Raw genomic sequence first — 12,551 nt, 5'->3', positions numbered from 1 at the left:
GTACATATTATCGGCGTTTATGTCCGATATACTTAATGCAGTGGCCGGCGCTTACTCATCTGTTAAATCCGACAGGAAATGTTGAGCGATACCTAAAGTCGCTATCGTCGCAGCTGCGTTCTTGCGTGGAAACGAGAGCAAGTCCCCAGTAAGATTAAAAACGACTAATTACATTTCTGCAATTCCCTATTTACGTTAATCTAATTACACGCTTCAAATAGACCGTCTCCACTCGAAGTGACCGGCTGCTTGATGTCTTTAGATATCCTCGCGACGATGCCTCGCAATTTTTCTTAGAGCGACGAACACGAGCACTCCTGTTTGAGGAATCTGCAGTTTTCATTCGCGGACTTTAGCTTTCGAATTAGTTTTCAAACACTGGGATCCCATCCAACGAGATGAAACACGTTAATCCTTGGAATTACTGAAATATATAGAACGGATGAAAGTATTGGGTTTCCAATGTAATGAGAAATTAACGTTGCTGCAATTTTAAAGCCATTTTATTGTGTCCACGCTGTAAAACGATATCACGGTGTTTCGAAGTTATAGTTGTAGAACTATAATAGAAAATTCACAAAGCGGATTATAAAGTCTTAACTAGCGTAAATCTTCGAACTAGCGCACTAGTCGTTCTCGAAATATTCCTTCCATTTTACAGGATGTTATAAACCTGTATTTGATAAAACTCGATCTGTGGATATGTGTGTGTGTGTGTGTGTGTAAGATTATAAAAACTTTGGTAAAAATTGATTTGATGAATTTGACAAACATTGACAACAACGTTCAGAAAAATATTAATTTTCATCAATGATAAAAATTAATACAGAATTATCGGTGACACACATACGTACACACGTATATATACAGACCGAGAGAGAGAGAGAGAGAGAGAGAGAGAGAGAGAGAGAGAGAGAGAGCTAATCGGACAAGCATTTGTATTTCACGTTTTCCTGCCATGAACGCTGAGATGAAACAAATAAAATCCGAACAAATCTGTCCTTCAGGCTACAAGCACGCGCATCGTAGGTGGCATATGGTGGTTCTTCACCTTGATCATCATCTCGTCGTACACTGCGAATCTGGCGGCTTTCCTTACGGTAGAGAGAATGATCACGCCGATTGAGAACGCGGAGGACCTCGCCAGCCAAACGGATATCGCGTACGGGACTCTCGACAGCGGAAGCACTATGACTTTCTTCAGGGTGATTAATGTTCCGTCGTCTACATCACGAACGCGAGAAGAAAAGTATATTTTTAACGATGCGAGCGATCTCTCTTGCGAGTTATAGCATGTTTATCTCACAAGGGGGCTTACCTTCACACAATCGCACGAATTTGCGTTAAATTTACAGTTTGTGCGTACGAGGCAAAGATTGCGCCAGACATTCGCGCGATCGATGTGAAAGCAATTATCTCGCAGTTATTATGATAATCGCTGCCGTTCGCACGAAGGCGAGGCTTTTTACTACGTCTCCCGTCTTCGGCGCTCTGCGACGAAAACTTTCACCGGCGGTTAATTATAAAATAATATTTACCGGTTTCCTGCCTGCCGTAATGACGATATTGATCACTACAACGACGACGAAATCTATTCCCTGTGTACGTGTCGATTTCTCGGTTGAAGGACTCGATGATCGAGACGTACAAGAAAATGTGGCGTTTCATGGAGAACAAGAAGCCGTCGGTGTTCGTCCCGACTTACGAGGAAGGTATCCAGCGGGTGCTACAGGGTGACTACGCCTTTCTGATGGAGTCGACCATGCTGGATTATATCGTTCAGAGAGATTGCAATCTCACGCAAATCGGCGGACTTTTGGACACCAAGGGATATGGAATCGCCACACCTATGGGTGAGTAAAGAATCTGAGTCAGTATTTTCTTTTATTCCGATGCACACGCTTTGCGTGAGATTTGTATACTATATATGCACAGGATGTCCGGGATCTTTTGGAAACGAAAAATTGTGAAGATTAATCGGTGAAAATCAATCGGCTACTGTGCCTAGCGGCAGATTCAAGATTCAGAGTTCAAAGTTCAATATATACTCATATTTATCGCTAGACACAATAGCCGCCATATAATTGTAGATTAGGTCAATCTGAACAGAAAAGTCGTCCTTTACTTTTGCAAATAAGTACGCAAATTTTCAAGTTATTAATTAAAAGAGCCTCTAGATGTGGTCATTTTCAATCAATAATCACTTAATAGCTATTGCGATTTTTGCAAAATGGTACTTTTCTTCTCAGCCTGATCTGATGAATCTTCAGAATTTTTCGTTTCCAAAAGATCCCGGACACCCGCGTACATAACCGCGCATTCTTACCAGGAACTCTATTGGTCTTCGAAGGTAAACCACGCGATATTACTTAAATCGGGCATAAGTAATATGTTTTTTTTCTACTATATTGTAATTGAGACAATACCTGCAAAAAGACCTCCATCTGTTGCAATTTTCACAGTTTTGTTGCTCCAAGTATTCGTACTAGGGGGAGATTGAAGCAGCTGCGTTTGCATGCTCGATGTTTGTATATTTGCGCTACGAATAAGATTGCAGTGCTACGATAAGTTGCTACGATAAGCAGCTACGATAAGTTGCAGTGGTGCACAGAGTAAGAAAAATCGATCTTGTTTGCGATCCAATTGTAAATCGATATGTATACTCGCCCGCCCAAAGTGATTGGTGTATGATTCTCGAAAAATTCCCCACAGGTTCCCCATGGAGGGATAAGATATCTCTGGCGATTTTGGAGCTGCAAGAGAAAGGCGAAATTCAGATGCTGTATGACAAATGGTGGAAAAGTCCCGGGGATACTTGCATGAGAACGGAAAAGGGAAAGGAGAGTAAAGCCAACGCTCTGGGCGTCGACAACATAGGTGAATGCTTTTCCCAGAATAGCTCGTGGTCTAAATTATATGCGCCATAAGTTCCGTCCTAAAGTCGTAATTTACAAATGCCTCATTATAGCCGCAGACATGCTTTACTGTCTTCGTTAACTTATTATTCTTGCGAGAACGACTGTTGTTTCCTTACGCTTCTCTTTTTTACAAGCCTCACCGTTCTATGAAACTTTTCCGAGGTAAAACATAGATTTTGGGGAATCAAACTGCGTAGTTTTTTCCGTGCTGTTCAGCGATCGCTTGCTGGCAGACTAGACGTACCAAAAACTCTCTTCTTATTTTACAAAGTACGGAAGGTCGAGCGTGCATTATATTCCGCAGAAAGTTCATGTTTCGCTGGATAAACTATTTTTCTATTTAAAATTACCTTTATAGATCGTTCGTTCAATTTTTACAGCTTGATGTGTGAATCTAATTGTTTAATTCTCGCTTTAATTAAGTTATTGTGGATTTGAAATCATTTGGAAAATGATTTTAATTTAATTCAAAGCAATCAGCATTCTTTAAACTAAATTGAAATGGTTTTTAATCACAAATTAATTTAACAATGAATAAATTAATTTGTACCGATGATTAAATCGATCATTTGAGTTAACTGTTAAATTAATTTGTACAAATCAAAACTTTCGCACTGCCGTGTTGAAATCTCTCTCGGTAACAGCCCAGTCATAATCGCCGCGATCCTTTTTAGGAGGGGTCTTTGTGGTTTTATTGTGCGGCTTGGCATTCGCCGTGCTCATAGCGATTTTCGAGTTCTGCTACAACTCAAGAAGGAACACGCCGGCGGAACGGGTGAGCGGTTCATCTACTGCAAAAGTCACCATTGAAATACGTTTCAATGAATCGTCAGCACGTTTAAATTGCACGACTTTTACTCGCCGACGTCGCTGTTTGTCGAGCCGAGGCTCTCAAATATACAATCAATCCGCCGCTACAAAAAATTCCAGAGTTATCGATACACTCGCGATCTTTCTTTGCTTCATCGGAGATAGCTTGAAAATCACGCGCCGTCGTAGCGATAAACGGGAATTATATTCCCGATTTCCAAAAGCAGCCCGTCTATGTATCTGAGAAACGAATCGATCGATAGCCGGTAGCTGGCGGATTGGACAAGTACGCATGATCGTAGACGTAAGCGTTGCATGACGTTCTCTTTGTTTCATCGCGACGTCATGGATTTCGCCGCATCAGCATGAGCTCATCGTCCATTGAAGCATGCCGCTCAACTGCAAACATCCCAAGCCCAGTTGCAAAGAAAGGTCCGTTCCGCCATCAAGAGAATTTTTTACGTACTATGCGAGTCCTCTTTTGCCGTTTCTCTTAGCATGACCCCGCGTTTCGTAAAGTATTGATTTTAAGTAATACTTGTTGCGTACAAACGCGTCGCTGATAATTTTTCACCGTACGTCGGAGCGTTTCAGAGTCGGCGGGCAGGTGAAGTCAATTTAGCGTTAGCGAGGAAATGGAAGGAGTTATCAAGCCTTAAATTGCAATACTGTCGCGATAAGGTCATAATAATAACAGCGCTACAATTATTCCACAATGGAACATTATTTTAAATTTTACTTGCGGAACGCGTCACATCGGACGGCTCATAACTATCGATATTTTCGCTAAGAGGGAGAATCGAGCTCGAGTCTCATGTAGAACAATGCTACGTTCGCTTCCGTTGACTCAAAGACGCCTCACACAGCGCAGTGTATCGTGATAAAGCTCCAAGTGTCAAACAACACGCGCAAATAAATCGTCGTTATCCGCTGATACAGCAAAGGCCTCCGATGGCGACGCCTACCACCACCGGTTCTCTGCAGGGAATTTCTCAGGCCGTGCAGCAGCAACAGCAGCAGCAGCAGCAGCAACAGCAACAGCAGCAGCAGCAGCAGCAGCAGCAACAACAATGCCAGCAGCCGCAACAACAGCAGCAACAACCGAATCAACAGCAAGAGTCGCTCTGTTCGGAGATGGCACGCGAGCTCTGCCGTGCCTTACGCTGCCACGCGTCGTCTCGACGACGTCGACGCACCTGCGACAAATGCTCCACGCACGTGATCGGCTATCCGCCGGATAATCCCACTGCCACCCCCATAAACGGGATGAGGTCCCAGGTAATTGTTCCTTGGATTATCCAGTCGCTGTAAAGTCTGTAAAGTCCGCCTCGGGCGATCTACAACTCGCACAACAATTCAGGAAGGCATCTTGTTTGTAATTTTTCGCGCCTCGTGCGATACGGAAAACATTTCGGTATCGCAAGTGATAGAATTATCGCTTTCACACTCTATTTGCTTTATCGACCGATTTTCAATCGACTTCTCCCTGCCGGAAATTTCACCGAATATATCATGTTCCTAAATGTTTTACTTGTTGAGCGTTAAGAATTACACTCTTTTAAAAATTAGTTGAAACGTATTATTTTTTTTTTGTCGTACGGATATCGTGATTTAGGATGTCAGAATGTGTGCGAGTTTCCAAAGTTATTTGAGAAACTCTCTTATTTTCAAGACGGTCCTGAATATAGAAGCTAACTCCCCCTTCCCTCCTCCTCACTCCTCCCTCCCTCTCCCCCTCTCCTCTCTCACTATTTCTCTTCCTCTCCCTCCTCCCTCCTCTCCTCTTTCTCTCTCTCTCTCTCTCTCACTCTCTCTCTCTCTCCCTCTCTCCCCCTGTCTCTCCCTGTCTCTTCCTGTCTCTCCTTGTCTCTTCCTGTCTCTCCCTGTCTCTCCCTGTCTCTTCCTGTCTCTCCCTGTCTCTCCCTGTCTCTATATTCGTAGCAACTTTTTTGTTTGCTTTAATGGAAAAAATATAACAATCTAATTCCGTATATTCCATCGATTTGAAACTCTGTATATTTTTTTACCATCCGTATTGTATATTGCCGCATATTTTTTACTACCTGATATTGATACTACTATCTCTATTACATATCTACCTATCGTGTTGCAGAGAAGCAGCCTGGCCATGCCCGTAGTCGAACTGCCTCCACACATCCATATGCATCATCACGCACCGCCGCACGATTACAACGGCAACTAGAGCCGAGGGACGTCCTCATCGAGACGAAGTAACAGTGTGACACTAGTCGTAGCCCAGAAACAAGTACAAAAAGCGTATCATGCGTCGTGAAGAAGCGGAAAAAAGTCGGATCGGCCCGCACGCCGATTCGCGACCCGTCAAGAAGCACGAGCCTTCACTTTTTAAATCCCGACGAGTTTTGCACAATATCGCGGAATCGCAATCGACGTTTTACAATCATGAAGGGAGCTTAAATACGCATTTGTATGGCGAACGTGCGCGCCGTTTTTCCGCACGTTTGACAAATCCGTCGAAATCGACGCGGTAACAAAACGGCGGTAATCGATGAAACGGTGAAATGACTCCGAAGTGGCCTCTCTCGTTCGTGAATTTTGTACTATTCGTCGACCCGCGGGGCATATTATAATTACAGCGACGCGTGATCGACAGTGTTCTCCGCTTTATTTGTTAAATTTTCGAGTACATCGAGATGACGTGACGCTATCTAGGGGAACGTTAAAAAATTTTAATTAACGAATTACAACGGGATGTATCAAGTTCCGAGAGAAATTTCCTCCATCAATCATGCTATTGGGGTCAATATTCAGTTTAACAACGAGTTCAAGTATTTGATAGATCTACGTTATTCCCCAGGGAGCTTTAATAGATTGCCAATAATCGTAATAGTGTAATTTAGTCGAGCGATTTTTAGCATACGTTGAGATCGACGGCTCTCTGTAAAAAACTGTCGAATTCACGGGAAAATTCAACGATGTACAAAACGAACGTGGGGAGGAATATTTTTTTCTGTACTCCCCCTCCCTCTCTCTCTCTCTCTCTCTCTCTTTCTTTCTCTCTCTCAACGTAGAAATGTCACGTAAGAATTTCTCCGATAAATTGATCCTGCCCCTGAAATTTTCATTTTTAGCTTACACAGGTCTCGCGCTCGAGGCCTGCGTTGTTGCGAAACGATTACTGCGAATTAGCGCGTCCACGACGCCGAGAAACCTAATCTTCCTTCGATTGCTACGGTATCGTTAAGATCATTCAATTAAGAGAGTAGTGCGCTGAACTTAGGGATAGACGATGAAAAATCCTTCCGTCCTACATCCTGAGAATCAGGCCATTCGTTTACGTCCGCGATCGTGAACTCAACGATGGTCCTCCGCCGTCTAGCACGTTCACGCTACTCTCGCACGAAATCCGACGTTCGATCTATGCACAGAACGACGCTCGAACACACACCCTGTTAATAAACGCGTTCTCTCACCGCGAAAGGCGAGACCGTAATGACACAGCGCGTAATGTGTAATAACCGAAGTACTTGCGAGATATTCTGTAAATATCGCTGTGAAAATAAAAACAAAGAGAGAGAAATGGCAGCAGCCAGCTGATCGTAACGGGAATATTTTATGCAAAAGTGGACGAGTGAGTAATCGTTAGCGCTAATCGAGTACAACTTAGACGTTTGGTGTTATGTATATGCGTGTTGTATATGCTGATAGACGGTGAATAAATGTAAGATGAGAGAACGGACGTATGTCGTTGTCCTTTCTTTTGCTCTGTACCTGCTCTGCCCGCGCAATTAAGAGATCGGTGATCTCGCAAGAACTGTGAGGTGTGCGATCTGTACAAGAAGATTGACGATGCGCAATTCTTGCTCTCGAAGCAAGAAAATATCATTCGACGAGAGAGTCGCTTCTCCTGCTTAAATTTCACACACATCAAAAGTTCATCCACTATACCACCCGGTAGAGTAACGAAAGATACAATGAATAACAGATACAAGAATAATGAATCCTTCGCAGGTTGGGTGAGCCGCAGAAAATAGAAACGCTCGAGGTTGCCTTTTTTATATAACATCATTTATTAAGGGATAAAATAAATGACAAATAACATATCACTTATATGAAACTATAATATTTCTTAGTGTTCATTATTCGTTATGATATAAAAGAAATCACATCACATATACAACCCCCCGCGCATACGGCGGCGATCGCTCGGTCGCTCGAATCCTCGCGTACGGCGCGCGACGTACGAAAAGCGAACAGAATCCGTCAGCCAGCCATCGGGGAACACGCGAACGGCCGGGCAACCGCGGGAAGTTCCGCGATATTCCCGGGCGAACCTCCGGAGAAGAGAGGCCGAGCGCGCTCGCACCGGTCCATGATAAGATTAGGCTACGACCGCGACGCTTAATCGAATCAACATGACCGGGATGTTACGGCGAGCTACGCGAGCGAGGAATTCCCCGAGCTGTGCGCCTTTTCGGCAGGACACCCTCGTCGTCGATGAAATCGTAAACTCTCAGCAGAACGTCGCGCCGGCCGTATCGACGGTTCGAGCGAGAACGACCGCGCTGGCTCCACTCGCCTACATACAGGATATTTCTCTAATCGCACGCTAATCGAACCAGGACGAGACGAATGAGAGGAGGAACGCTTCCCCCTCGCGTGAATCGTGTGTCGCAGACGTGCGATCAAGAAGCACCTGCAATAGCAATCCACTCGATCGTCGCGGGGGTGGCCTGGTCAAATCACTTGTAATTATCACACAATCATTCTCGACACGGTGGCATGTACTATTTTAATATGCTTTTGTGACTTTCGGAGGTGGACTCTCTCAGTTGTGCACGGCTCCCATGTGTGCCCTCGAAATCTCTCCTTCCCTCTGTCTCACCTCCTTCCTCCTCCTCTTCCTCCTTCTCTTCCTCCTTTTCCTCCTTCCTCCCTTTCCTCCCTACATCACGGGAGCTGAAACTCCCTCGAGACGGTTACACAACGAGCTTTAGAGCCGATTCACAACGTCTATATATATATATATATTATTTTTTTGTTTTTTTTCTGCTTTTTAAATGCTTCACTCCGCCGCGCGCGTGCACCTTCTTACACTTTTCTCCCTCACCGCCTCCCTTTCTCTCTCCCCCTCTCTCTCTCTCTCTCTCTCTCTTCTCCATTACCATTACTTATCCACCTCCAAGGGTTTCGCTAAACGCTTTACCAAGACGCTTTACCTAAACGCTTTACCAAGACGTCGACTCGAAAGTCGAACGTCGACCGACGCGCCCTGCCTCGCGTGTTCAAGAGAGAAACAGAGCAGTAAGGAAAGGTGCGGCGTGATCGGACGTGAGAGGGCCGCCAGAGTAACTACCTGCGCTCTTTCGAAACAAGTAGCTATCATACGAACTGTAAGAACGCGGAAGATGCTGGAAGATATCACGAGGACGTATCTCGGCATCTTGTCGCGAAGCTGACTCTTGCGAAATGACTTGGCGTCTCTGCCCCTCGGTGCCGTCGATCGCGCCGCAACGTTTTCCCCGCCGGAGAAGAAGCGTCCGCCTAAAACGCATCGTGCAACTCTCAGTCTCTCCCTTTCTTCTTCGCTATCCTGGTCTCTCTTCTACCTCGTCCTCCCGCCGTACCGCTATTCCGCTCTTAAGAGTATCGCGGAAATATGATTCGGCCCAGTGTGACTCGCCGCAGCGGCATTCGCGCACAGCTTCTCAACGAGGATGCCGTTTACAGAATATAAAAAAAAAAAAAGAGAGGAAACGTGAACAATAAAAAATATGTGGAGCAAGACGCTTTGTATAGTCGCCGCAGCGTCCTCTCTGTTACAACGACGATTCTCTTTCTCTCTACAAGCCTCGTGCGCATATTCCTCTTTTCCTTTGTTATTTCTTTCTTCCTCTCCTCCCTTCCCTCTTTCTTTCTCTTTCTCTCCTGATTACTATATTATGAGATCAATCTGCGCACGGTTACCGCAAACACCACTTTTACAGCTTCCAGTCGGATCGCCTCACCGATGAGCATCGATTAATTTGTCGCGAAGCCGATTCCGCTCATCATAAAGCGAATGAAGCGAATGATGATGAAGAAGAAATGAGGATAGAGAACGAATAAAATAAAATGGAACGCAGAATAAGGATTAGTCTAAACAATGGTGTCCGTGAGAGAAGCATAATAAAATAGATAAAATAGATAATGAATGGGATATACGATAGAATAAATAAAGTTTAACAAATATATACGGAATGAGAGAAAGAGAGAAAGAGGAGGAGGGGGGGGGGGTAGAAAAGCAGATTTAAGAGAAGTGTGAAGATGAGAAACTAGTCGAAAGATAAAAAGGAATGAAAAGGAGACGAGACTGCAAAAAGTTCTAGAATTCACGTCATACCTCGTCGCTCGTTTGAAACATGTTAAATTAGTAAAATTTCACGTAAAGTCTAATTTATTCTTATAAAATTGGATTTGCGAACAGACGACAGATGTGTCAGTACGCACGTTCACGTGCGTGTGCTATTATTTTTTTAAATCAGGAAAGCTGAGACACGTCTTGATGCCGATACGATTTTCGCCGGAATAACGTTGTTACAACCTACGTCGCTACGTAATCGCATTAAACGCGCTATGTCACGCCGGTGATACGTATCGAGATTTGCATTACCATTCCTTCGAGGCAAACTAAAACAGTGTTTCGAATAAAATTATATAGCGGACGCTGCGAATCGTGACGATTAAAAGCTATATGATGCGCGGAGAAAAATTGGGTCGCGCAAACGTCTGAACGTAAAGCGATTAAATAAAATATCCATGAGCACACACGTGAGAACGTACGCGATTGGACGCTCGCGATTATTGGAGAGCCGAGTATCGGATGTCGTTTGTTCTGATCCTGTGCGGATGCGAATCTCGTCTAAATCAATTTATGCGTTCACACGTGCGGTGATAAAACAAAAAAAAAAGAGAAAAGTTCAAGCGGTCGCAACGTTGTTGTCACATGCATCTCTTTGGTTTCGACTTCGTATACCAGCAAGCTTTCGCATTGCGAACATGTAAACACACCGGTCGAGAATCTAATTAGAAATAATCTATTGTAAGATCCAATGATCGATATCGCGTTTTCCTCGTACGGACGACTCGACAGCGGCATACGCGCGCTCGCGATTCACGAATATTCGAACATACAAGAAAAAAAAGAAAGACAATGCGACCTCCCCAGGCACCACGTCGTCGATCGCGAACGGTGTCTTTGTCGTGGGAGAAAAAAAAAGGCACGCCGTAATTGTGAGCAGAGAAATGTGCTCGGCAAATAATACATCAATCGAGAAGACGAAAGGCGAAGGAAGAGGTGTACGTATAAAAAAAGAGAAAAGCGAAAGCAAAGAGAGAAGAAGCAGAGACAGATGGTGGGAAAATTGAGAAAAAGGAGAAACACAGAGAAAAGAGAGTATGTGAGAAAGACAAGTAACAACCGACAGGAAATAATTCCAAAGAGGAAAAAAGCAAAACTGAAAATACTGTCGTTCGTTCGCGCGCGCGCGACGAACTGCGGGCGTTCGCCGTGTCGGATCGCAATTGTCCCTCCCTGCTTCCCTCCCGCCCTTCCATCCTCTTTTACATCTTCTCTCACTCCCCTCGACGCTGCTCGACGGGCGAACGGCAAGACACGGTGCACAAAGCAAAGAGAGAAAAAGTTCGATCGCCAGGTGTTGGTTCCGCCGACTCGGCTCCTCCGGCGAGACGAGATAAGCGAGACGCGTTTCTATTTAAACTCTCGGACTGATATGTAGAGACATCATCTAAGGAAAGAAAAACGCGCCGCTGTTGGTCGAAGGGTCTCGCTGTTACTGCTTATTCATTGGTTCCGCATCGTTCAGACGATCCGTGCGTGCACGCGTGTATGTGTTTGCGTCGGAACCGGCGTTCTGAAACGCGACTTCGCACCGCGGAATAAATCTCCGTCTCCGGATGTTGCAAGGAGAACATATCGCTCGCGTCCGCGAGGGGGAAACGGTTATAAGGGGGGTATTATTCTGGCGTCGCTTCCCGATAGACTAGATAGATAACGATCGAGGATCGGGACGCGAAGGTGGTCGCGATAAATATTTCCCGTGCAAGATTCAAGACCGCGTATCGAATTTCTGCAACATTTTGTAAGAATTTACCCGCTACGATTTTCATTGCGACAGTTTTAAATCTTCCGTCTAGAGAATCGTATCCACGACTCATCGGGATTACATCGAGAGTCAGTTCTCCTGCTTATATCGCGGCAAGTTTCAGATAGATAGAGGCAAGATCGCGACAAGTGTCAGCGTCGTGTCATTCATCGTCGATCGTCGTTTGAATTGAGATCGAGAAACCGTCCGTGAGAGAACGAATTCGCACTCCAGAATGCCAATTCTCCTCGTCGAGATCACACTTGCAAATAAATCAGTTATACGCGGCGCACGCGCGCACGCATAGCATACATACACACCCCACGCACGGTTACATAATAAAGAGACACCGTAATTACAAACTCTACACGTAGAATTGTCAATCTTCCGGTTACGCGCGTACTCACACGCGCGCAACGACGTCACATACACACTCTCTCTCTCTCTCTCTCTTTCTCTCTCTCTCTCTCTCTCTCTCTCTCTCTCTCTCTCTCTCTCTCTCTCTCTCTTCCTCTCGTCGAGTTAATCGTAAATATGCGTATATATGTATCTATATATATACATATATATATTCGCTTTATGTGTGTGTGTTATACATATATATAGATATATGCGATCACAGAACACGTATAATTCGCGTGTAACAGTTTGTGCCACGTTCTTCGTGTGTGTAACCTTAACGATCTATATAAGGATTTGA

General features: G+C 44.7%; 1 protein-coding gene across 4 annotated transcripts in view; it reads left to right on the top strand.

Annotated features, from left to right (window-relative positions):
• Positions 1-7,668, top strand: part of LOC105189613 (glutamate receptor ionotropic, kainate 2) — a 143,155-nt gene extending 135,487 nt beyond the window's left edge. For 2 of the 4 annotated variants that reach the window (XM_025305344.1, XM_011151838.3), the window contains 6 exons: positions 1,008-1,205; positions 1,628-1,853; positions 2,713-2,877; positions 3,593-3,693; positions 4,668-5,006; positions 5,842-7,667. In XM_025305344.1, the coding sequence (XP_025161129.1) occupies positions 1,008-1,205; positions 1,628-1,853; positions 2,713-2,877; positions 3,593-3,693; positions 4,668-5,006; positions 5,842-5,931 (1,119 nt within the window). In that variant the 3' untranslated portion in view covers positions 5,932-7,667. Of the gene's footprint in view, positions 1-1,007; positions 1,206-1,627; positions 1,854-2,712; positions 2,878-3,592; positions 3,694-4,092; positions 4,161-4,667; positions 5,007-5,841 lie in introns of those variants that run through there. The other 2 variants (XM_025305343.1, XM_025305345.1) reach the window with 2 other exon arrangements.
• Positions 7,669-12,551: the final 4,883 nt, after the last annotated feature.

Source organism: Harpegnathos saltator, unplaced genomic scaffold, assembly GCF_003227715.2.
Source record: "Harpegnathos saltator strain DR-91 unplaced genomic scaffold, Hsal_v8.6 scaffold694, whole genome shotgun sequence".
Lineage (NCBI taxonomy): Eukaryota > Metazoa > Arthropoda > Insecta > Hymenoptera > Formicidae > Harpegnathos > Harpegnathos saltator.
The sequence above is the reverse complement of the archived record's forward strand: the minus strand, read 5'-3'. Positions and strand labels throughout refer to the sequence as shown.